Source organism: Hyperoodon ampullatus (assembly GCF_949752795.1).
Source record: "Hyperoodon ampullatus genome assembly, chromosome: 2".
NCBI lineage: Eukaryota > Metazoa > Chordata > Mammalia > Artiodactyla > Ziphiidae > Hyperoodon > Hyperoodon ampullatus.
The window spans coordinates 142,015,823-142,041,165 of record NC_136915.1 but is presented as its reverse complement, the minus strand read 5'-3'; the positions used below and the strand labels follow the sequence as shown (position 1 = coordinate 142,041,165).

General features: G+C 39.2%; 1 protein-coding gene across 1 annotated transcript in view; it reads left to right on the top strand.

Moving 5' to 3' along the window:
- Positions 1–4,992: 4,992 nt before the first annotated feature.
- The window catches only part of PPP2R5A (protein phosphatase 2 regulatory subunit B'alpha), a gene marked incomplete at its 5' end in the record, with an annotated part of 92,510 nt that continues 72,159 nt past the window's right edge, over positions 4,993–25,343 (top strand). Inside the window, one exon of the mRNA XM_079698673.1 lies at positions 4,993–5,176. Within this exon, the coding sequence (XP_079554799.1) occupies positions 4,993–5,176 (184 nt within the window). The remainder of the gene's footprint in view (positions 5,177–25,343) is intronic.

The following is a 25,343-nucleotide window of genomic DNA, read 5'->3' as shown; positions in this document are numbered from 1 at the left end:
AAAAGTCTCCTGTAAGATATATAAAAAAAAAAAAAGGACTTTCCAATTTGGATCAGTTTGAAGGAGGACCTTCTTGGTCTACCTGGGGTCAGGTACCAACTTGACTTGATTAGCATCTAAGGTCCCTTCAACTTTCATATTTTGTTGATGCATAGCATGTATATATAAATATCTGTTACATGATGAATTAATGAATAAATTAATGAATGAATGAATAGGTATGAATAAACCTGTAAGAACTCTGGAAGGTTCATTGATGGATAGAGTAGTGGTTTTCAAACTTCTTCAGGTGATAACTATAAATCATGTAGCTTTTGGTGGAACATCTAAAAATGTGAATTTATTAAACCTTAAGGAAGTAAACCTATTCTATCTCTGGAAGCACATATAAAAATCTGATAGCATTGATTCCCTCCCAGGAGGGGACCTGGATTTTGGGAGACAGAAATGGGAGTGAGACTTTTCCTGTTACCCTTTCATTCTTTCTGAATTTTACATAATTTGAATGTATTTAAATAAAAAGGAGTGACATATTAAAAATTAAAATTTTTATGATAAATCAGATACTACCTTGATTTAGATTCCAGTATAGTAAAGCAATAGAAAAGAATCAAACTTTTAAGAAAGATGTAAGGAAGAAATTTTATTTTATTTTATTTTATTTTTTTAAATTTGGAAAAGACCACTACTATTTGATTCTGCAGATAAAACACATTTGTTTGGTGTTCTGTTGGAGCACAGTTTGGGTATTATGGCTCTTAAGGAAAGAGAACGTTGACAGCCAAAACTTTACTTGGACATGCTTTAGAGAATTTCACAGTGATTTGAAAAGAATACTCTCCCTGATGCACTCTTTAAAAAAATATTTCTTCTATTATTCTTGAAATTTAAAGCATAAATAATATACTCAGCCAACAGAGGTGCTGGAATTTTTTTTTCCCCCTCGGATGCACTCTTTAAACCATTTAAAGACTGTGCTTTTGCTTTGTGGATATTGTTGTCTCACGAATTACTTATTTTCTCCAGCAAGCTAGGTATTGTGAATAAAAGAATGAGATCACTAAGCATATTTATGCTTATGGACTAAGGAATTCAAGTCATGCGGGGGTAAAGTAAACCAAAGAATTTGCAGTGATGAAGCCTTGACCTCTGAATCACGTATGGGTCTTCACATATGGGAAAAGGCAGGAGTTATACAGCATGGAATCATCCTTGACACTCTTCCTGTGTCAGAATTACATACAGATCAGCACTGAGATTGCAGTTTTCTGTTAGATGATTATTAGTGAACAAATCTCTATTTAGGACCCAGATACCTTATTTACTTAAGATAGTAAACGGAAAATAAATGTTCAATAAATACATTGTCTATAAAATTATCATGTGCAAAATATTCACTTTCCCAAGTGCTTTGTTTTATGAATCACATTTAAAACTCATGTCAGCGTTGTAAAGAAGGCTGGTTACTTATTTTTTTCTGATAAACAAATGTGGAAACTAAGACTCGGAGAGGGTGAGTGACTTGACTGGCCCAAACTATTGATAATTAATAAAGTCAGGCCTTTTGATTCTTTGGCTATGGTATTTTCCATCTCCCCCAAAATGTTTGGTGACTTCAACATGGAATGCCATCCTTCTCTCTTCTTAGGGTTTGACTCACTCTTTATTTAAAATTTTTCTCAAAATTCTTCTCCAAGAGGCTCTTTCAGAAAGCCCTGACAGTTATGCTGGTTCCAAGCCTCCCAATAATTTGTTTCTAGTATCTATTTGCTATCTGTTCTATTTGGTCTCTATTTTCCATTATTTATTATCTATCATATTCCAGTATGAATTTTAGCTTTATTGGTGTGCTTTCTGCTATTTATTTCCCCTTCTTATCCTATATAAATGATCTTTATTATAAATAGTACTACCCTTGACTTTTAGACATTTATAATCTATCCTAAATAAAATCCAGGTGACTAGAAAATAGTAGTTTCAAACTTTTGTGTGCATAAGAATGACCTAGGGAGCTTATTAAAAGTAGATGTCTCCGTGTTTTTCCCATAGGTTCTGATTCTGTGTGTCTGGGATCTGCATTTTAAATAAGCACCAGGAATAAGCACCTCAGAGGATTTTGATGCAGGCGATCCAATGATCATGCTTTCAGAAACCTTGTTCTTGAGAACTAAAAATTAGACTGTTACATACTGCATGTCTATCCTTTGTTCAGTAAAAGATACAGAGGTATAAAATAACTGAGTTCTTCCTCTCTTAGTGTTTACAGACTTCCAGGGGAGAAAGAGCAGAGTGCCTGCCATCTCTGACATTATATGATGACAGACCGTGTGAGTGTTATAGATAATAAATGCTATAGGAATGTAAAGAAGAAAGGCATCCCTTTTGACCAGATTATCATGAATGGCTTCATAAAAGATAGGGGTTGAGCTAGGGTTAGAAAAAAGTTAGGTCTCAACAAGATGGGGAAAAAAGTGGATTATTTCAAGATGTTGGAGCTGAGGGTCAAGGAAGCACTATACTTTTAGGGTATCAGTATGTAGAATGATGTGTCTAAATCGAAAAAAGAGTTTGTGTAGGGACATGGCACGATTTATGCCTGGAAAGATAGCCACGAGTTAGATTGAGAAGAGCCTGGAATTGGAACTTTATTCTGTAGGTACTGGATGGTTCTTCACACGTGCCAATAAGATAAATGTGGCATTTAAAAAGACGGATCTGGAAGTGAGTTTGAAAGCCCTGAACTATATTTGGTGGGTTGGTTGTGCAAATTGTAAGGAAGGCTTGGTTTGAACGTTTGTGAAGATAGATTCAACACGATCTGGAACTTGATTTGATGAGGAAGGTGTCAAAGACGCTGCTGAGGTTTGAACCTCCTTGACTAGGAGGCTTGTGTACGATTTCACCACTCAGTGAATGTAAGGAAGGAAATATTTTAAAGTAGTGTTTGGTTTTAGATCTGGAATCCAACTTCCTACCCAAAGTTGGCATCTTCGGTACATACGCATCAGATAGTTTTGCTTAAATATATGTCAACCATTTTAATTTTGTAGAAGGGAAGAGGTCTGGGGCTCGTGGGAGAGAAATGGAGATTGGGGTCCGCCAAACCGCAGAGAAGACAGACTGTTCAGCTCACTTATTTTTATTAAGCATCATTATACAGAAAGCGCCACACAAAAAAACTAAGATGACCAGCAGTCCCTGTCCTTAAAAAGTTTAAAATCTGGATGGAATCTACAGGGGATCCCAGTAAGAGTAAATGGCAAGCCCTCAAATCCACAAACCACAGATCAGCCAATTTTTACTCTTTCTGTTGGAGCAGCTGAAGGCCTCCAGCTGAAGAAGAGTGAAAATTAGTAAGATACTAAATTGGGAATGAGAAATCTCTTCCTGCAGGGTGTGGATCTGGGAAACTCTTTTCAGTAGTGGACGCCAGACTGCCCAAACTCGCGCTAGAACAGCTCTCAGGAACTGCAGTGCTACAGCCACCAGAGAGCTATAAATTTATCCCGTTAACTTCCAAGTGCGCGGCTTAGGGCAAGCGAGGCTCCAAGGCCCGCCCACAGAGGCCAGCACCTCGCTCTGATTGGACAAGTTCATTTCCTCGCCTTCCTCCGCGGGACTACTTCAGCCATCAATCACACTGCTTGTTCCACCCCTACCAGGCCTTTACTCCACCCCTTTTCAGTGACGTAACACCTGGCGCTCTTTCGCGCCCCAGCCCTCAAGCGCTCTACCAGTCGCTTCAGTTCCTCATTGGCCAGTAGAGAGGGGAGGGAAGGATGGGCGCAGTCTATTTTGTTCTCTAGACTCCCTCCTCTAGTTTCCCGGTCTTCTCATAGGCTGTCAGGAGCGCAATTATAGCCTGGAGCTGTCGCGCAGGCGTGCAAAGCTGCTCGCTGGTGGAGGAGCACCTCCCCTCAATCCTTAGAGAGTTTGTTACACTGTTGTGACGTGAGAGTGGCACTCCGCTTGTCATCCTCACTAACGATTGGCTGTGGCCGAGGTCCGTCATACAACCACGCCCCATTCCTCTGCCTAACCTCCCAGTTTGATAGCCCTTGCAGGAGGCCAAGCTTCACCCCGTTGCTGCCGCTTAGCCCTGCGATTGGCTGAGGGAGCTGGCATGCTTTCCCACCCCTTACTCCTTCCCGGGCCTCCGAGAGGCTGGCGGGACCCCGCGGAAGTTGTCAGTCAATCTCCTCCCTCCCCATCCCCCGAGCGGTCCCTCCCCCTGGCCGCGCGCCCTAGCGCGCGCGCACACACGCACTCACACTCCCCCCTTGCCTCTACCCAGCACCTTCTCAAGTTGTAGCGGTCGCCCGCCAGGGGTTCTCTGTTGGCTGCGGAAGGGCGCGTGGGGGAGGGGGTTCGGACTGCTCGGCGCTTCGAGGAGCGAGTGTGTGTGCGCGCCCAGGGCCGGGGCGGCGGTTCACCGCCCCGGGATATGAGGGGTCGGCGCTGACAGGGAAGAGCGGACACCGCGGCGGTGGCGACAGCGGCTCGGAGGGGACCCGCGATGGCAGCGCCTCGGGAGGAGGCTCCAGGCAGGGCGGGCTGCGCTAGCTGCGGCCACTGAGGTGCTGGCGGGCCGGCCGGCTGGCGACCCGGGCTGCAGGGAAGAGAGTCGCTTTCGACGTCCGCACCCCAGTGTCCTCGCCTCAGTTGTCTAAACTTCGGGCTCCCGTCCACCAGCCCTCCGAACTCGGAGTCAACAACTTCTTCACCCCCCCCCACCCCCGCCCTCGCCTCCGTCAGCCCCGGGAGCTCGCCGCGCGTCGGGGACCAGGAACCTCCGGCATTGAGATGTGGCCGTGAGGCGTCGGTGGGCGGCGAGGAGAAGCTCGGCGGCGCCCGGGAGCGGGAGGGCAGTGCGGCCGGGGGAACGGGGCGGAGGGGCGCGAGCTCTCGGCGCCTCTCCCCCGCCTTCTCCTCCTGCCGCTGCCCGTTCCGTGCAAGCAGCAGCCGGAGCTGCCAAGCGCCAGGGCCGTGGTGATGTCGTCGTCGTCGCCGCCGCCGGCGGGGGCTGCCAGCGCCGCCATCTCGGCCTCGGAGAAAGTGGACGGCTTCACCCGGAAATCGGTGCGCAAGGCGCAGAGGCAGAAGCGCTCGCAGGGCTCGTCGCAGTTCCGCAGCCAGGGCAGCCAGCCGGAGCTGCACCCCTTGCCCCAGCTCAAAGGTAACCTCCGAGGGCGCAGCCCGGGGAGGAACGCGGGCGCTCGCCTCCGCGCCGCCAGAGTCGTTTCTTCATTTCTTTCTGGGGGTTTCTTCTGCCCAACTGGGGCTCGGAGTGTGTGAGTCGCGTTCCCCATGCTTCCTTGGCGTCCTCCCACCCCCTTTGATTCAAACAGGTTTGCTGTTAAGAGCCTTGCTTTTCTCACTTCTGGGTTCACCTCAACTCTTCCGGTCTTGGAGGAGGTCAGCACCCCTCCCCACCTGCGCGCTCTTTTAGCTGCCCTTGCGACTGGAACTCTCCTCTTGCGTCCCGAGGGGTAGAGTTCTTCACTCTTCTTCCCCGAGCCTTGCCCTTCCCCATCTTGCTTTAACAACCTGTCTTACGTTCCGACCTTCCCTTTCTGAGACCGGCCTCCTCCTTTCGGCCACCCTTAGCCAATCCTTTACTTTTCCAACTGTAAAGCGCCTGTACGCACTCTCTCCCTAACTTTCCTTCCCATTGATAGTTCCTAAGAGTCTTACAGACCAGGAATCCTAATGCAAACACCGGTTAGGAGTTACCTGGCCTTCAGATTTATTTATAAAGAAAAAGCCTAAAAAATCTGACCAGTGTAGTGTCTTACTTACTGGGTCATTAGATTGAAATGTTCCCTTTAGCCCAAAGAATAGAAAGACTTAAAATACTTTATCGTCTGAGAAGATACACACGGTAAACTTGGAGAGGTGTTAAGGAGTAGATAGTGTCGCTTTGCAATGGAATGGGAACTTAGTTCGCCAAGCAGTGATTCCAGGGACTTTGTAGGTTTGTACAGTAATTCAGATTGGTATCCGTGTCAATGCCTTGCAGGAGAACTTGGCACTCCTTTTGGCTCACTCCTTTTTCCCACTAGGTTTAGAGGATTAAAAAAAGAAAGAAAGAAAGAAATTGGTTCCTGGTGTTCTAGTTTATTCTTTGTGGATTACTGCCTTTTAATTTTATAATTTTAATGTCTTTGCTTTTTATGAGATAGGCATCATCATGGAACAAGATGATAATGGTCCTAAACATTCGAATTTTTTTTTCGACAAAAGAAACCTGATAGAAATCTAGATCATCTGTTTTGCAAGGCCAGGAAATGAAAAGTTCATACTGAAATAGATAAATGTTCAGCAGGTTTTTCTATCAGTTTGAAAAAGCTCCAGCATCCCCTTTAAGGCCAGTCTGGTTCTGATTTGTCTTTGGGCCTATGAATCCAGTCTTAGTTTGGCTAAGAGTCTAAAGAAAACCCCAGCTCAAATCACAGTTGACCTGCAATAGCTCTGGAACCCCATTCAGATCCTACACTGCCCTGCCTCTTGGGGTGCTTCTAAATTAAAGACATCCCACAGCCAGAATCAAACTGACTTTTTTTTTTTTTTTTTAAATATTTTCTCCCATTCTTTTTTTTTTTTTTTTTTTTTTCTTTGCGGTACGCGGGCCTCTCACTGCTGTGGCCTCTCCCGTTGCGGAGCACAGGCTCTGGACGCGCAGGCCCAGCGGCCATGGCCCACGGGCCCAGCCGCTCCGCGGCATATGGGATCCTCCCAGACCGGGGCACGAACCCGTATCCCCTGCATCGGCAGGCGGACTCTCAACCACTGCGCCACCAGGGAGGCCCCAAACTGACTTTTGAAAGAAGGTTTTATTTAAGATGTGTAGCCTGTGGTACTGCATTTATCATTTGCTATTTAGCATACAAAAATTGTGAAAATTTACATAGCATAGTCAACAGTAGACCACAATGGTAGGCATTGCCAAGACTAATTCTTGAGTGATGTCATAGCTATAAAAGAATATCGTCTTACCTATTAGGACATTGAACTACTATTCATGAATTTTAAATTTTAAACTTAACTAAAACATAGATATTTTCACCTTTTTAATTTTTTTTCATTAAATTGGCAAATTATTTTTGCAATTTGAAGGTTTGGTGCTAGTGTTTTTCTTTCATGTTTCTTTAATTTGCTTTTTAGTAAGATGTTCCTTATATTGTCTTTTTAATATAATATTTACTTATATTTAATAAAAATAATTGAATATTAGATATATGGTTGCTTCAAGTCAGGAGATGCAATTTGAATATATTTTGTTTTTAAAAGCCTAGCAAAAATATGCAGAGTCAGTATTCATCCAGGTTTCATGGTGTATAGTTCAACAAGTTGAAGGTGCCATTGAATGTTTTATTTATAGTATGTTGCTCACTAGTAGAGAAAAAAATAAAATTGGAACTTTAATTTTATTCTATGTTTTACATGAAAATATAGTATTCTTTATAAGGAAAGTTACGTATTCAGGATAAATTTATGTAAATTTAATTGAGGAATAAGATTCTTACTTAGATTACCCACTAGGAAAAACTGGTTTTACTCCAGATGCCAAAATGCTTGAAAAGTGGTTTTTTAAAAATTCAGTTGCTTCACTTGGTACTTTGGCAGTGTCTTTGATACCACAACGTTGAGTGCTTTTTCTGTCAGTAGTAGTTTTTTCCATTTGTGGCCTTAACAAAAACCAGTGGAAAGCCCTGTAATACATGTATGAAAGAGAATTTTTCTTCCTGCTCTGAAATATAATATTGCTATGGAGTGATTCAATGTCTGTAGCCATCCAAAATCTTTTAAGTGTTTATGCCAACCTGCTTATGTTACACTTTGTCCACATGAATCTAAACTGGAAAGGTGTCAGCTATTTTCCTTAAAGCATGCTATGGGTAAAGAGTAACAAAATAATCCCACTTTTTAATCTATAAGAAGTTTATTCGTGTGAAATAATTTAGTAAGTGGGTTGCAGGATTTTAATGGTGAAAATGTTCAGAGAAAATTCTGTTTTATTACAGAAACTATTTAAAAAACAAGCCTTGTTAAAAGGATGTTTTAAAAATGAGAAACTGTTATGTGGGTCATCAAACTTAACTATCTTATATTTTATAGCTTAAAAAATTTTTTTTTCCAAAATACTTGAAATTTCTTATGTTAATTCCGTAAGTTCCTCTGAGAACTAGGTATTAGAAAATAAAGGTAGGAACATTCTGTCAATCATTTTTTTCTGTATTTAAATTTACATTAGTATAGTACTTAATTTTTCTACCTTAAACTTTTCCTCTGGTAACCAACAGTTAGGAGACTTCTAACTTTTAAAAAAAATCAGTTAATTGGAAGCTTTTCAGTCTGATTAACCTTTTTTGTGTAAGTCTCTAGAAGGATTGGTTTGGTAAAATAGTAGATGCCATACAGTTATATAACATTTAGCATTTACAAATTAATTTACACTTTTCTTTATATTTTTAAATTACAAAAACAGTATTGCTCATAATAAGTGAAATAGTCCAAAGTTGTGTAACATCTTATCCCCGATATCCCTTGCTTTTTCACACCTAAGGTAATATTATGACAATCCATAGCTCAATGTATTTTTACAAAAATTATATTTCATTGTGTTATCCCAGCAACTCTGTGCAAGACCAATATTGTTCCCAGATGAGAAAGCTGAGGCTTAAACAGCTTAGTTTCAGGCCTGTGATTACTTATCTGGATGGTGTTGCACCTGACACCGGTACCCAGGTTAAATGATTTCAGTATTTTTGCTGTTATCCTGCTTTATGAAATTTGGGCAGTATGATAGAGTTGGGTCATTGGGGTCAGCCCTGGGTCAAAGGTAAAATTTTAATCTTTCTGAGTTGCTTTCCTTATCTGTAAAATGGGGATAATACCTTCTATCTCCCCAGGATTTGGGGGATTAAGTGAAATAATGTAATTAGTGCCTAAAAATAGGCAAAGAATGTTAGTTCCCATTCTCTTTGATATTTGAAAATCCAGATCAAAGGTATTTTCTAAATGAAGGATTCACATAAATTGTAAACTTTGCTAGTGTACTTAATGTATAATTTGTTTATAATCAGTTTTCACATATTCTTTATGCGAAATGAGGTGAAGCTGTAACATCAGCATAAGTGTGGATGTGGAAATAGGGTAGAGTGACTATTTAAAATATTGAAAGTTGTAGTTAGAAGTTTTTTATCAAGCAGAGAAATTGAATTAACCAGTAAAATTGTATAGATGTGCATTTCTTATGGGAGACAGCCAGTAAATGGCAAAGAATAGAATGAAACTGGATTTGAGATTGAAGTCCCCTTCAGATGAGGTAAAGAACTTACCAAGTTTCCTCAGTTTCTTGGTTGGTATATTCTTAGAAGCTGGGTCCCACTGGAGGTATTGAGTCCAGTAACAGTGGTGCTCATTTGAAGTGCTTTGCTTACCTATAGGGAAAAATTTTTTTTTGTTTTTCTTGATGTATGTGGTCTTTTAGGGTATCTGGAACAAGAACAATGACACGACTTGAAATTTCATAACTAACTTAACTTTTTTGTGCTGGTGAGGGACACTACTGACTCAACTTTTAAGGTTTATAGATTTCTTTCAAAATTAATTTCATTCCATCTAAACCCAAAACCCGTTTTAGTAATTGGGGTGGCAATAAAGGAGAGTTGAAATTCGTCTGAATATGTTAAAAATGTTTGTTTACAAAGGGATATAACATTTTACCTATTTTAGGACTGTCTTCTGGAAGTAATATTATATTTCTTCTGGTAGACTTACATTTAAATTTTTAAAAACTTTTTAAGGATATACTTCTAGAGAAATTAATATAGTGTCTGTTGCTGGCCTTCACATGAAGGAAAAACTTCCATTTAAGTCTAACTTAACATCTTCAGAATTCCTATTTAGGGTCAAATTTCTTTTTCCCCCAATGTTATTACCTCCTCTGATTCTTAATTGAATTTTGGATCCTTTTATGAAGTGCCTGTAAAGTGAGAATCCAGTAAAATGTATTTAAGTAAAATAGTGTGATCACTGGGATAGAGTACCATCCTGTAAATAGTACACTTAAACTGTCTTCCTGTATCATTGATGAGTCACAGTTGCTTTGGGCTAGTTGTTTAACCCCTTTGGCCTTCAGTTTACTCATTTTTACTTGTAAGAATAATATTTTCCCCTAATAAAATCACAAAAATGAATTAGTCTTTAATGAGGTATTGCCTCTCTTTGGATGACAAAGACAGGTTTATCAACAAAAATCATAGATTTGGGAAATAATAGATTTTCGTGTGTTTTTAAAATTTTAACTTTTTAAATTGTAAAAAGCTGGGGATATAAAGTAGCTTATTTTTATTTTATGTGTTTAACAGTGTTCTCAACCTGGCTGTGCACTTAGAGAGTTTTAAAAAACATCAGTGCCTGGGTCCTACCCTCAGGTGATTCTAAATAAATTGGTCTAAGGTAGGATGCAGGCATTTGTATTTTTGAAAGCTCCCAGGATGATTCTGATATGCAGCCAGGGTTGAGAATCACTGGTTTGGCATTATCTGTCTATTGATTTAATTCATTAATTGAGACTTTGTCCTTTTCTCTGGATACTCGCGGCTCATTACCCAGCCTGTTAACATTTCCTGCCCTCACTTCACCTCGTGCTATTTACTTTTCACTCTCTTAACTTTACTGCCCCCTATGGCTAATCAGCTACTTTCCTGAAGGGGGATAGTGCTCTTGGATTCTGGAGTTTTAGGTGTGATGAGTTGATTCTATTGGATTTTACTGTAGTTATCGTAATTAAAACTCAGCTATTATCCTTTGATACAAGGTGGTCAAGTTTTTTTTTTTCTCTCTGTGATTTTCGGAGCTGTGGCTGAGCTGTCAAGTAAAAGCGAGAACATATGATAGCAGTTTGCCTAGTTTTAATCCCATCATTCAGAAATGTAAAGCTGATATTTGCTATATGTTCACAGCGTTGTTCTGCCTCTTGAAGATTTAGAACTAATATTACTAGTGTATATGTTGACTATTAGGTGTTGAACAGATGAGATATTGTTGATCATAACTGTTTTTGGTCATGCCTTGTATTTATTTAGCATCAAGTAATGTTTTTCTTGTGGTTGCTTTGACAGCACATATCCTAAAACTGAAACTATTGAAGATTAGCATGATTCCTGCACAAGGATGACACACAGATTTGTGGAGTATTCCAGATTTTTGCAGAATAAACAGGGCATTTTAGAAAGAAAAAGAAAAAGAAAAAAGAAATGTTTTTCGTCAGAGTGTTTTTACATCTATCATCTTAATCTTGACCACAGTTTTTTACTGAAGGTAGGGCAGCAAGGACCTGGGGCCACTTATATTCCATAACTCTCTTTTGTCTTTGGCCTTTCTGCTAACCAGTTTGAATGATACCTGTATTTGTTGATTTGTTGTGCTGAGTCAGTGTCAGTTATGAAGTGATGTTCTCCCTCCAGAATGAGATGGTAAAATTTTTGTGAAAGCAGAAGTCATCTGTGTTTTCATATCCTATTATAGTACCAAATACAGTGTCCTGTGCATAACAAGTGTGGTCATGTAGGCGGAGTCACTGTTTTGATTAAGAAATTACCTGTTGGCCCTCCCTCTACACACATTCCCCATTATTGACTATGCTTCCTTCAGTGGTGTTCCGTGCTATCTACCACCAGGTTGGTTCTCTTCTGTTTTGTGTTTTGTTTTAATATATTTGTGCCTAAATCTGATTCAAAGTTATGTATTTTGGGTTTTTAATACCATGATAATAAATAGTAAATGTAGGTTTGAAACAAAGGATTGTTTGCTGCTGTATTTGTGCTTTGCCAGTGACTGGTTTAAGTGACGTGTAACATTATTGATAGATTTATTTCTAGGAAAGGTATTGTGTAAGGTCTGTGTGGAAAAGTAATACTGGGTTGACTTCCAGATGTGGACAACTGTATATAAATATTGGGTAAACTGAAATAACTAGTTTCCAGTAGTTTCTAAATTTGAGGCTCAATTTTTATTTATAAGGATGTCCTTGAAGGAGATGAAAGGAACAGATTTTAAATATATAATTACTTTCAGTGCATTATTATGTAATAGGGAACCTAAATGCTTTACTGAAAGAGTTTTACATGACAGGCTAGGTTTATGTGAAATAAGCTCTGCTTGTCTGGGCAGGATATTCACTAATGAGCAGTTTCAAACCACTTTTTATATATATCTTTTTGAACTTTTCCTTGAAGGAATTTGTTTATGTGGGTTTTTCGTGTAATGGTGAATTTTAGAAATCCTGCAATTTTGATCAGATTTCTTAAATCTATTAGGATTTTTTTTTGTAGTTTGCCAAATATGATAGGTTCACATTGTAAAATTCAGAGAACCTATTTCTAACTTGGATACTGAAGGCAAGGGATTTCCTGGGAACTCACTCCTCCTACTGGAATGGTGATGCTAATTGCATTTACTGTAACATTATTGTGATGTTATATCTAGTTGAGCCTTCCAGTGCTGAATGGGACCTCAGAAGTCATTCTGGTTTAGCTTTCATTGGGAATGAGTTTCACTCTTGTTCTAAATAAATAGCCATCTTGTCATTTCATCAGAAAAGCTTTCTTTAAGGTAGGGAGAAGAAGTACAGGGTTTTTAAGCTCTTAGATACTCTCTCAGATTTTGCTTAGTTAGTGAGGAAACTGCATAAACAATAGTTAAAAAGATGTTAGGTGTATGAAACTAGAATTTCTTAATGACTGGGCTTAACTTGTAGTACAGGATAATAAAATATTAAATATAGCTTCAAAAATGATACATTTTCTCTTTTTAATTGGATTTGCATTTGATTCTCACTCATTGATAACGGATATTCTAGAATTATAGCTGTTACCAGAAGATGATGATTATTTGAACTCATAGTTAATCCTGTGCCTCTAAATTGATAAAGTCAAAAGGATGAGACAGTTTTTGTCATAAGCTCTGAATTTTGATTTAGCAAAACTGGGTGTTTTTTTAAAGCACAATTTTCCAAACAGACTTTTCTAAAGATAAACATCTGTTGAAGTCATAAGTAAAATAAAATATAATTTCTATAGGAATATATATTTGCTTTTTTTTTTTTAACTTTTACTACTGTTCTTCTTATAATTAGCCAGAGGAAAAAGATTTTGTTTGCCTGCTGTGAAACTAGATACATACATTGCTTTCAAAGTCTAGTACAGAAATATTTTCCTCTTTGATGTTCATCATGCTTAAATTTTAGGTGAACCATTGTAGAGATTAAAACTTTTACTCAGTAAAGTGAATAAAATGATGAATGCTTTTTCTTTCGAAATTAAATGTCTTTAGGGGCTTAGAGTCTGGTGGGATAAATATAGACATGTAAGCCAGTGGTTTCAATTAGAGACAAGTGCTGTGATAAGAGTAAGCAGTGAAAGCCTAGGGGAGTGTGTGAGGGACCCAACTCAGTTTTGGTATGTGAGGAGAGAGATCAGGGAAAGCTTCCTGGAGAAGGTGACAGGTAAACTGAGACCTGAAAGGCCAGAGGTGTTAGACCAAGACACATGGGTTCTAAGAGGTCCACCTAAAGGACAGTATGGGCAACCCCAGAGGTAGGTGAGCATAGCATATGTTGGGAACTGCCAGCAATATATGTGGCCGTGATAAAGAATATTATAATAGGGAACTGGCCAGACAAGAGACTGGAGCAACAATTAGTGTCTAGGTAACAGCCTTGATGCCATGTCCTGCACTTATTCCTGACAGTTGTGTGAAGAGTGTATTGGGAGATGAGAGTGAAGAATACCAGTTAATGCTGGCACAGTAATCCAGGCAAGAGATGATGGTGGCCTTATCTAAGTGGGGATAGGTGGTATCACAGGGGGACTTGGTGAGAGGGAAAAATCAGTGATGATACATTTCTAACTTGTGCAACTAGATGTATGGTAGCAATTTACTGAAAGGGAAAAAGAGTGGAAGATCTGATGTGGGAGAAGATAATGGTTCTACATGTGGGACAGGTTGAAGTGCCTGTGAAAATAGAAGTGAAGAGTCTAGTAGGAAATTAGATATTTGGGTCTGGAGCTAAGTAGAAAAATCTGGGCTAAAAATAAGAATTTAGGAGCTTTAGATTAAAGGTGGCATTTGAAGAGATGCAACTGCTTACTGAAAATGTATATAGAATGAGAAGAGGGCAAGGAATACCATCATTTAGAGGATGATCAAAGAAGAAGGAGCAACAGCTTGAGTGGAAGACAGGAGAGAGTAGAGACAAGGCAGTCAAGGGAAGAAAATATGTTTTTAATTGGGAGTGGGGTGGGGCTAGTAACAGTGAGAAGAGCTGCTAGCAAGTCAAATAAGAATGGAAATGTTTCCATGGGTTTGGTAGTCTTCAGGCAACATTTGTGACTCTAGAGGGGTTTCAGAGGATTGATAGACTTGAAACCAGACTTCTCTAAGGAGAAGTGAGGAGTGAATGGAAATTGGGAAAGCCAAGTCAGTAAGTATGGACATCTCTTTCAGGAAGCTTGACAATTAAAAAAAAAAATGTATCACTAGCTGCTGGGTGGAGAATGGATTGTAGCAGAGCAAGATTATTAGAAGGAGGATCAGTTAGGAGGTTGTTTTAATAGGCTAGATGAGGCATGATATGGCTGGGGCTAGGGTGGTAGCAGTAAAGATGGAGAGAAAGAGATGTATTCACAATATAACTAAGCCACGACTTGTTGATGAATTGTTTGGGGGAGATGGACAGGCAAAGGTAGGAGCCAAAGATGTTTCCCAGGTGTTTTAGCTTGGACAGCTGCGTTGCATAGGTCTACCACCACTGAGAAGGAATACATTAGAAAAAGAACCAGATAAAGAGGGAAAATCCAGAGTTATATTTCAGAGATTTTAAGTTTGAGATGTCTTTTGGAAACCTAGGTATAAAGACTTTTGGATGTGTGAATCACAGAGTGCCCATTGGTAATTTCTATGATTTCTAAACATTCATTAAAATATTTTCAACGGGGCTTCCCTGGTGGCGCAGTGGTTGAGAGTCTGCCTGCCGATGTAGGGGACACGGGTTTGTGCCCTGGTCTGGGAAGATCCCACATGCCGCGGAGCTGCTGGTCCCGTGAGCCATGGCTGCTGAGCCTGCGCGTCCGGAGCCTGTGCTCCGCAACGGGAGAGGCCACAGCAGTGAGAGGCCCGCGTACAGCAAAAAAAAAAAAAAAAAAAAAAAAAAATTTCAACGTTGTTTATTAGAAAATGTTCATAGTTTGGGATGCTGGCCACTTGGTCTTTTGGGCAAAATGGGATTATATATTCCCCATTCAGTGGAATGTCTGTGTATAAGACATTGTGCAATGGTAAGATGTCCTTGGTATATGTGTGAGGTGATTACAGAATTTGTTGGGACAGGTTCATGAGTAGGGTTAGTTACTTAATCGGCTGTTTTCTGCCTTTAGACTATAAGTTAGTTGGGACAGGTATGAGTAGGGTACTTAATCGGCTGTTTTCTGCCTTTAGACTATAAGTTAAGTGCACCAGGATCTGAGATCCATATCTCCTTCCCAGAATTTAGGCAGTCAGTACTTGTTTTTTTTTTTTTTTTTTTTTTTTTTTTTTTTTTTTTTTGCGGTACGCGGGCCTCTCACCGTTGTGGCCTCTCCCGCTGTGGAGCGCAGGCTCCGGACGCGCAGGCTCAGCGGCCATGGCTCACGGGCCCAGCCGCTCCACGGCATGTGGGATCTTCCCTGACCGGGGCACGAACCCGTGTCCTCTGCATCGGCAGGCGGACTCTCAACCATTGCGCCACCAGAGAAGCCCCAGTACCTGGTTTAATATTTATTGAATGAAATAATGAAGCAAATGCTATTAAATTGATTTAAAGAAAAATACCGTTTTGTGTCATGCAGTAATTCACAAATGTATAATGATTTATAATTGAGTAATAGTTTACATACAACCCCAAATTTAGCATTTTGTTGATGAAGAAACCAAAACAGGTAGGTTATATTCTTGCGCAAGTCATTTATAGCTTCATCTTCTCAATTGATTCGTATTGTCTGCACTAAAGCAAAATTAGCATGTTATTGTCTAACAGTGCAAAGGAGAAATATTTGTAGTTGAGAGCCTTACAAGAGAGATAATGATTTCTTTTAGGTCCTGGGCAGGTAGGCCAGTACTGAAAGTAGGTTTTTCTAAGACCCTGTAAAGCAGAGCATCTTTATTTTTTTAAGTCTTCTGGTATAAAAATGCTTCATTGATCTTTGCAGGTCTCCCTTTTAGCACAATTCTTCCCTTTTTTTAAAGTAATGTAAAGTTTTTCTGAAGAAGAAATTGGAGAACGGTTGTTTTATGAATGAGTACTGAGAAACAAGATGAAATGAACTTTTAATCACTCCGCACATTTGTGTCAGAGCTAGATTTATAATTTGGAGTCTCTACTCACTTAAAGTTATAATGATATGTAATTAGCAGCGTTGAGGAATTATGGAATTATTATGGAATATCAAGACTGATTAGATTCTACTTATTTTTGCTTCTCTGTTCTATACACAAGCTATGTACACACAGTTTTTGAAAACTTTTTTTTTTTTAAACTATGACCACATTAACAAAGCACTGTCTTCCTGATCATTATTTCCCAATTCAAGGGAGGAAAATAAATTGGGGCAAGATAACTGAGACTTGGATATAAAAGTCAATTGGGCCAATTCATCTATCACTTTACTGATTTTATTCTCCTGAAAACTGAGAAAAACTGAAATTAGACAATATGTCATCTAAGTAGTTTTCTACATACATTTGTGACTAAATTTGAATCCAAAGTGGAAATAAAGTAGCAAATGTAACAATGAATGCTTTTAAGGTGCATTTAATTTTCACAGTCATATTTCCTTCATAAGAAATTTCTATCATTCATGTAGGAGAGGTAAAATATAACCCAGGTTTTACTTAGCTACCAGATACCCAGGCACTGATTTTGGTATTTCATATATTTTGATAATTCTGTTTTTAATTTGAACCACCTGTATAAGCTTACACATAATCATATTTTGATATTTTGAGAACAACTTTTTTTTTTAAAAAAAGATCTAGAAAAGTAGCTTCTCCTGTGGAATAGGAATGACTGTTTTAGGATACAGTGCTTGCTGTGAGTCATGAGTGAGTCTCAGTTTTCATGGTTTTCCAAAATAAAGTCATTTAAAGACTATGCAGTGAGAAATGTCATATTCTTAACTACCCTATTTCTTGTATAATGGATTTATTATTTTTGTAAAAACTTACAGACTCACTCTTAAAAACAAGTCAATAGAAAGTAAAAATCCCCAAGCAGAGGAAACTTCTAAAATTTTGAACATCTTCCTATATTTTCCCATTAGTGAGATCATATAATGTATGTTGTTCTATAACCCATTACTTTCACTTTAATGGAATGCTATAAATAGCATGTTTCTGAAAGAAAAAAATCTATTTAGAATTGTTTCTGATTAAACTTTTTTTTTTTTAAATTTATTTATTTATGCTATGTTGGGTCTTCGTTTCTGTGCGAGGGTTTTCTCTAGTTGTGGCAAGTGGGGGCCACTCTTCATCGCGGTGCGCGGGCCTCTCACTATCGCGGCCTCTTGTTGCAGAGCACAGGCTCCAGACGCGCAGGCTCAGTAGTTGTGGCTCACGGGCCTAGCCGCTCCACGGCATGTGGGATCCTCCCAGACCAGGGCTCGAACCCGTGTTCCCTGCATTGGCAGGCAGATTCTCAACCACTGCGCCACCAGGGAAGCCCTGATTAAACTTTTTATTTTTGGAAATACTGAGTGAAATAATTTTAAACCTTGATTATGAAAATTCATTATGTTAAAAGGAGAGGAAATAACTTCTAAGAGTACTGGTGTTTAATTTTAGGGAGATTATACATGGATCTCCTAGAAAATCTGATTAAAGGAATCCATCATCTCAGAAAATATCATATACAATATTTTGTATATAATTTCAGGGTCCTTGGATTTGTAGCACCACCGGCATGCTGAAGCCCGTCTCTGGTCAGATGGAGGAGGGAAGTGGGTGGGTTGTTTTGTGGCCCTTAGGCCCTGCTCTAGAGACTTGAACCACCTTGTTAAAGTAGGTAGTCCTTTTCCTAACACAGTAGCAGGTGTTGCTTAGGAGTTGCAGGTAGAGTTAGCTGCAAGATGGAACCTCATCACAGCTATGGAAACCATCTATAAAGATCTGTTTTAACACTTCTTGTTCCCCAAGGGTCCCAAATGAAACGAAGATGCTTCTAAAAACCTTTATTTAATGAATAGATTTTATATTCAAATTGAATTAAACAGATGACACAATATTCCATTTATTCTTCTAGGAGACTTTTTCAGTATTCTGCTTCTCAAGGTTCTACATTCCAAGAAATCCATATAACATGCCCCACTAGCTCATCTTCATTTCTTGTTCTTACCTTCTTTAAAGTGGTTTTGATAACAAAAGGTAACATAATTTTTTGAAATAAAAATTGAACAGTATATTTTAACCCTTTTGTAGTATAGTAGTTGTGAATGTATCTGCATTTGAATGGTAATTGAGTAAAGCATGTAAATATTTATGCTCTTTAAAGTTTTAGATAGTACTCTAGGGGTTTTCTTAAAATGGTCTACATTTGCATATTAAAATGCATTATCAAACTGGTAGGGTTCATGTATTCAAATTCCTAAGATGTGATATCTACAATTTTTCCCACCATTTTCAAGTTTAATGAAATCATAGACCCTTACCTAAGTCATATTTAGTTACAATGCTGTGAATCATTTGTTAATAAACGTTTCCTTTGTTACCTTATAAAAGCTTGATCCTCTAAAGTTTCAAATAAAAGCTGATTTTAGACTCTTAGTTATTAATGTTCTAGGGGTATTGCCAAAAAAAGCTGCATGTCCTATATTCTGTGCCAGTTTCTTAAATTAGAATCTTGGATTGCATCCTCAGCGTGTCACTGTAGTGGTATTGCTGGGTTGCTATGATACGGTGCTTGTTCTGTAATTTGTAGCATGAATCTTATATGAGAGCCTACTTTAGATTTCAAATATGTGAGCAACAGTAATTGGGAATATGTTATCTTTTTTCTTTAAGGAAAATTATACCTATAAAACTGTTATTTCTGTTACAAATTATGATATCTAGTACTTCAAACTATTCTTAGATGTAAAATAGAGGATTAACAATGAACAACTTGAAATAATTTGGTTATCCCTAAGAAGTTTAGTTTATCACATTGACTTTTATGAAAATGGACAAGAAATGGAAGGCTTTGTGATAATGAATATTTTAAAATTTTAGTGTTCTTGATACTTGAGGTCTTGAGAGAAACGAATATAGACTAGATTTTCTGGTAAGATTCATTTGAGACAGTACTAGCAAAACTATATTACGAGGGAAAACTCAAAATTATCTTACTGTACTGAATTTAATATTTTTTATTCAATGAACTGTTCTTAAAACCAATACTACATAACCATGTTAATAAACTATTATTATTATCTCTTTATAAAAAAATTTTATTGAAGGATAGTTGATTTACAATATTGTGTTAATTTCCACTGTACACCAAAGTGAGTCAGTTATACATATATATATTCTTTTTCATATTCTTTTCCATTATGGTTTTTTTTTAACATCTTTATCGGAGTATAATTGCTTTATACTGGTGTGTTAGTTTCTGCTTTATAACAAAGTGAATCAGTTATACATATACATATGTCCCCATATCTCTTCCCTCTTGCATCTCCCTCCCTCCCACCCTCCCTATCCCACCCCTCTAGGTGGTCACAAAGCACCAGAGCTGATCTCCCGGTGCTATGCGGCTGCTTCCCACTAGCTAGCTAGCTATTTTACGTTTGGTAGTGTATATATGTCCATGCCACTCTCTCACTTTGTCACAGCTTACCTTTCCCCCTCCCCGTATCCTCAAGTCCATTCTCTAGTAGGTCTGCATCTTTATTCCCATATATGTGTTAGCATACGGTATTTGTTTTTCTCTTTCTGACTTACTTCACTCTGTATGACAGTCTCTAGGTCCATCCACCTCACTACAAATAACTCAGTTTCGTTCCTTCTTATGGCTGAGTAATATTCCATTGTATATATGTGCCACATCTTCCCTATCCATTCATCTGTTGATGGACACTTAGGTTGCTTCCATGTCCTGGCTATTGTAAATAGAGCTGCAATGAACATTTTGGTACATGACTCTTTTTGAATTATGGTTTTCTCAGGGTATATGCCCAGTAGTGGGATTGCTGGGTCATATGGTAGTTCTATTTTTAGTTTTTTAAGGAACGTCCATACTGTTCTCCATAGTGGCTGTATCAATATACATTCCCACCAACAGTGCAAGAGGGTTCCCTTTTCTCCACACCCTCTCCAGCATTTATTATTTGTAGATTTTTTGATGATGGCCATTCTGATGGGTGTGAGATGATATCTCATTGTAGTTTTGATTTGCATTTCTCTAATGATTAATGACATTGAGATTTCTTTCATGTGTCTGTTGGCAATCTGTCTATCTTCTTTGGAGAAATGTCTATTTAGGTCTTCTGCCCATTTTTGGATTGGGTTGTTTGTTTTTTTAATGTTGAGCTGCATGAGCTGCTTGTAAATTTTGGAGATTAATGCTTTGTCAGTCGCTTCATTTGCAAATATTTTCTCCCATTCTGAGGGTTGTCTTTTAGTCTTGTTTATGGTTTCCTTTGCTGTGCAAAAGCTTTTAAGTTTCATTAGGTCCCATTTGTTTATTTTTGTTTTTATTTCCATTTCTCTAGGAGGTGGGTCAAAAAGGATCTTGCTGTGATTTATGTCATAGAGTGTTCTGCCTATGTTTTCCTCTAAGAGTTTGATGGTGTCTGGCCTTACATTTAGATCTGTAATCCATTTTGAGTTTATTTTTGTGAATGGTGTTAGGGAGTGTTCTAATTTCATTCTTTTACATGTACCTGTCCAGTTTTCCCAGCACCACTTATTGAAGAGGCTGTCTTTTCTCCACTGTATATTCTTGCCTCCTTTATCAAAGATAAGGTGATGATATGTGTGTGGGATTATCTCTGGGCTTTCTATCCTGTTCCATTGATCTACATTTCTGTTTTTGTGCCAGTACCATACTGTGTTGATTACTGTAGCCTTGTAGTATAGTCTGAAGCCAGGGAACCTGATTCCTCCAGCTCCGTTTTTCTTTCTCAAGATTGCTTTGGCTATTCGGGGTCTTTTGTGTTTCCATACAAATTGTGAAATTTTTTGTTCTAGTTCTGTGAAAAATGCCAGTGATAGTTTGATAGGGATTGCATTGAATCTGTAGATTGCTTTGGGTAGTAGAGTCATTTTCACAATGTGAATTCTTCCAATCCAAGAACGTGGTATATCTCTCCATCTATTTGTATCATCTTTAATTTCTTTCATCAGTGTCTTATAGTTTTCTGCATACAGGTCTTTTGTCTCCTTAGGTAGGTTTATTCCTAGATATTTTATTCTTTTTGTTGCAGTGGTAAATGGGAGTGTTTTCTTAATTTCACTTTCAGATTTCTCATCATTAGTGTATAGGAATGCACTAGGAAGGAAATTTCTTTCCTTGTGCTAACTTTGGGGGTTTTTTGTTCTTCTTTCTCTAGTTGCTTTAGGTGTAAGGTTAGGTGGTTTATTTGAAATGTTTCTTGTTTCTTAAGGTAGGATTGTATAGCTATAAACTTCCCTCTTAGAACTGCTTTTCCTGCATCCCACAGGTTTTGGGTCGTCGTGTTGGCATTATCATTTGTTTCTAGGTATTTTTTGATTTCCTCTGATTTCTTCAGTGATCTCTTGGTTATTAAGTAGTGTGTTGTTTATTCTCCATGTGTTTGTATTTCTTACAGGTTTTTTCCTGTAATTGATATCTAGTCTCATAGTGTTGTGGTCGGAAAAGATACTTGATACGATTTCAGTTTTCTTAAATTTACCAAGGCTTGATATGTGACCGAAGATATGATCTATCCTGGAGAGTGTTCCATGAGCACTTGAGAAGAATGTGTATTTTGTTGTTTTTGTATGGAATGTCCTATAAATATCAATTAAGTCCATCTTCTTTAATGTATCATTTAAAGCATGTGTTTCCTTATTTATTTTCATTTTGGATGATCTGTCCATTGGTGAAAGTGGGGTGTTAAAATCCCCTACTATGATTGTGTTACTGTCGATTTCCCCTTTTATGGCTGTTAGTATTTGCCTTATGTATTGAGGTGATCCTATGTTGGGCGGATAAATATTTACAATTGCTATATCTTCTTCTTGGATTGATCCCTTGATCATTATGTATTGTCCTTCTTTGTCTCTTGTAATAGTCTTTGTTTTAAAGTCTATTTTGTCTGATACGAGAATTGCTACTCCAGCTTTCTTTTGATTTCCATTTGCATGGAATATCTTTTTCCATCCCCTCACTTTCAGTCTGTATGTGTCCCTAGGTCTGAAGTGGGTCTTTTGTAGACAGCATATATATGGGTCTTGTTTTTGTATCCTTTCAGCCAGTCTATATCTTTTGGTTGGATCATTTAATGCATTTACATTTAAGATAAATATTGATATGTATGTTCCTATTACCATTTTCTTAATTGTTTTGGGTTTATTCTTGTAGGTCTTTTCCTTCTCTGTGTTTCCTGCCTAGAGAAGTTCCTTTAGCATTTTTTGTAAAGCTGGTTCGGTGGTGCTGAATTCTCTTAGCTTTTGCTTGTCTGTAAACGTTTTAATTTCTCCATCAAATCTGAATGAGATCCTTGCTGGGTAGAGTAATCTTGGTTGTAGGTTTTTCTCCTTCATCACTTTAAATATGTCCTGCCATTCCCTTCTGGCTTGCAGAGTTTCTGCTGAAAGATCAGCTGTTAACCTTAGGGGGTTTCCCTTATGAGTTATTTGTTGTTTTCCCCTTGCTGCTTTTAATGTTTGTTCTTTGTACTTAATTTTTGATAGTTTGATTAATATGTGTCTTGGCATGTTTCTCCTTGGATTTATCCTGTATGGGACTCTCTGTGCTTCCTGGACTTGATTAACTATTTCCTTTCCCATATTAGGGAAGTTTTTAACTATAATCTCTTCAAATATTTTCTCAGTCCCTTTCTTTTTCTCTTCTTCTTCTGGAACCCCTATAATTCAAATGTTGGTGCGTTTAATGTTGTCCCAGAGGTCTCTGAGACTGTCCTCAATTCTTTTCATTCTTTTTTCTTTATTCTGCTCTGCAGTAGTTATTTCCACTATTTTATCTTCCAGGTCACTTATCCGTTCTTCTGCCTCAGTTATTCTGCTATTGATCCCTTCTAGAGAATTTTTAATTTTATTTTATTATTTTTTTTTGCGGTACACGGGCCTCTCACTGTTGTGGCCCCTCCCGTTGCGGAGCACAGTCTCCGGACGCGCAGGCTCAGCGGCCATGGCTCACGGTCCCAGCTGCTCTGCGGCATTTGGGATCTTCCCAGAGTGGGGCACGAACCCGTGTCCCCTGCATCGGTAGGCGGACTCTCAACCACTGCGCCACCAGGGAAGCCCTTCTAGAGAATTTTTAACTTCATTTATTGTGTTGTTCATCACTGTTTGTTTGCTCTCTAGTTCTTCTTTAAACGTTTCTTGTATTTTCTCTATTGTATTTCCAAGATTTTGGATCATCTTTACTATCATTATTCTGAACTCTTTTTCAGGTAGACTGCCTATTTCCCCTTCACTTGTTAGGTCTGGTGGGTTTTTACCTTGCTCCTTCATCTGCTGTGTGTTTCTCTGTCTTGTCATTTTGCTTAACTTACTGTGTTTGGGGTCTCCTTTTTGCAGGCTGCAGGTTCGTAGTTCCCATTGTTTTTGGTGTCTGTTCCCAGTGGCTAAGGTTGGTTCAGTGGGTTGTGTAGGCTTCCTGGTGGAGGGGACTAGTGCCTGTTTTCTGGTGGATGAAGCTGGATCTTGTCTTTCTGGTGGGCAGGTCCACGTCTGGTTGTGTGTTTTAGGGTGTCTGTGGCCTTATTATGATTTTAGGCAGCCTCTGTACTAATGGATGGGGTTTTGTTCCTGTCTTGCTAGTTGTTTGGCATAGGGTGTCCAGCAGCTTGCTGGTTTTGAGTGGAGCTGGGTCTTGGTGTTGAGATGGAGATCTCTGGGAGATTTTCGCCGTTTGATATTACATGGAGCTGGGAGGTGTCTTGTGGACCAGTGTCGTAAACTTGGCTCTCCCACCTCAGTGGCACAGCCCTGATGCCTGGCTGGAACACCAAGACCCTGTCCTCCACACGGCTCAGAATAAAAGGGAGGAAAAAAGAAAGAAAGAAAGAAAGAAGATAAAATAAAATAAAGTAAAATAAAATAAAATAATTAAAATAAAAAATAATTATTAAGAAAAAAATTTTTTTAATTAAAAATTAAAAAACAATTAAGTTAAAAAACACCAAAATTATAATTAATAAAACACCAAAAAATTAAATTAACACCAAATTAAAAAACACCAATTAAATTAAACACCAATTAATTAAAAAAACACCAAAAACGGACAGACAGAATCCTAGGACAAATGGTAAAAGCAAAGCTATACAGACAGAATCACACACAGAAGCATACGCATACACATACACACTCACAAAAAGAGAAAAAGGGGAAAATACATATATATCATTGCTCCCAACGTCTACCTCCTCAATTTGGGATGATTCGTTGTCTATTCAGGTATTCCAGAGATGCAGGGTACATCAAGTTGATTGTGGAGATTTAATCTGCTGCTCCTGAGGCTGCTGGGAGAGATTTCCCTTTCTCTTTATTTGTTTGCACAGCTCCCAGGGTTCAGCTTTGGATTTGGACCCGCCTCTGCGTGTAGGTCTCCTGAGGGCGTCTGTTCCCTCTCAGACAGGACGAGGTTAAAGGAGCAGCTGATTCGGGGGCTCTGGCTCACTCAGGCTCGGGGGAGGGAGGGGTACGGATGCAGGGCGAGTCTGCGGCGGCAGAGGCTGGCGTGACGTTGCATCAGCCCGAGGTGCGCCGTGCGTTCTTCTGGGGAAGTTGTCCCTGGATCCCGGGACCCTGGCAGTGGTGGGCTGCACAGGCTCCTGGGAGGGGAGGTGTGGAGAGTGACCTGTGCTCGCACACAGGCTTCTTGGTTGCGGCAGCAGCAGCCTTAGCGTCTCATGCCAGTCTCTGGGGTCCGCGCTTTTAGCCGCGGCTCGTGCCCGTCTCTGGAGCTCCTTTAGGCGGCACTCTTAATCCCCTCTCCTCATGCACCAGGAAACAAAGAGGCAAGAAAAAGTCTCTTGCCTCTTAGGCAGCTCCAGACTTTTTCCCAGACTCCTTCCCGGGTAGCTGTGGTGCACTAGCCCCCTTCAGGCTGTGTTCAC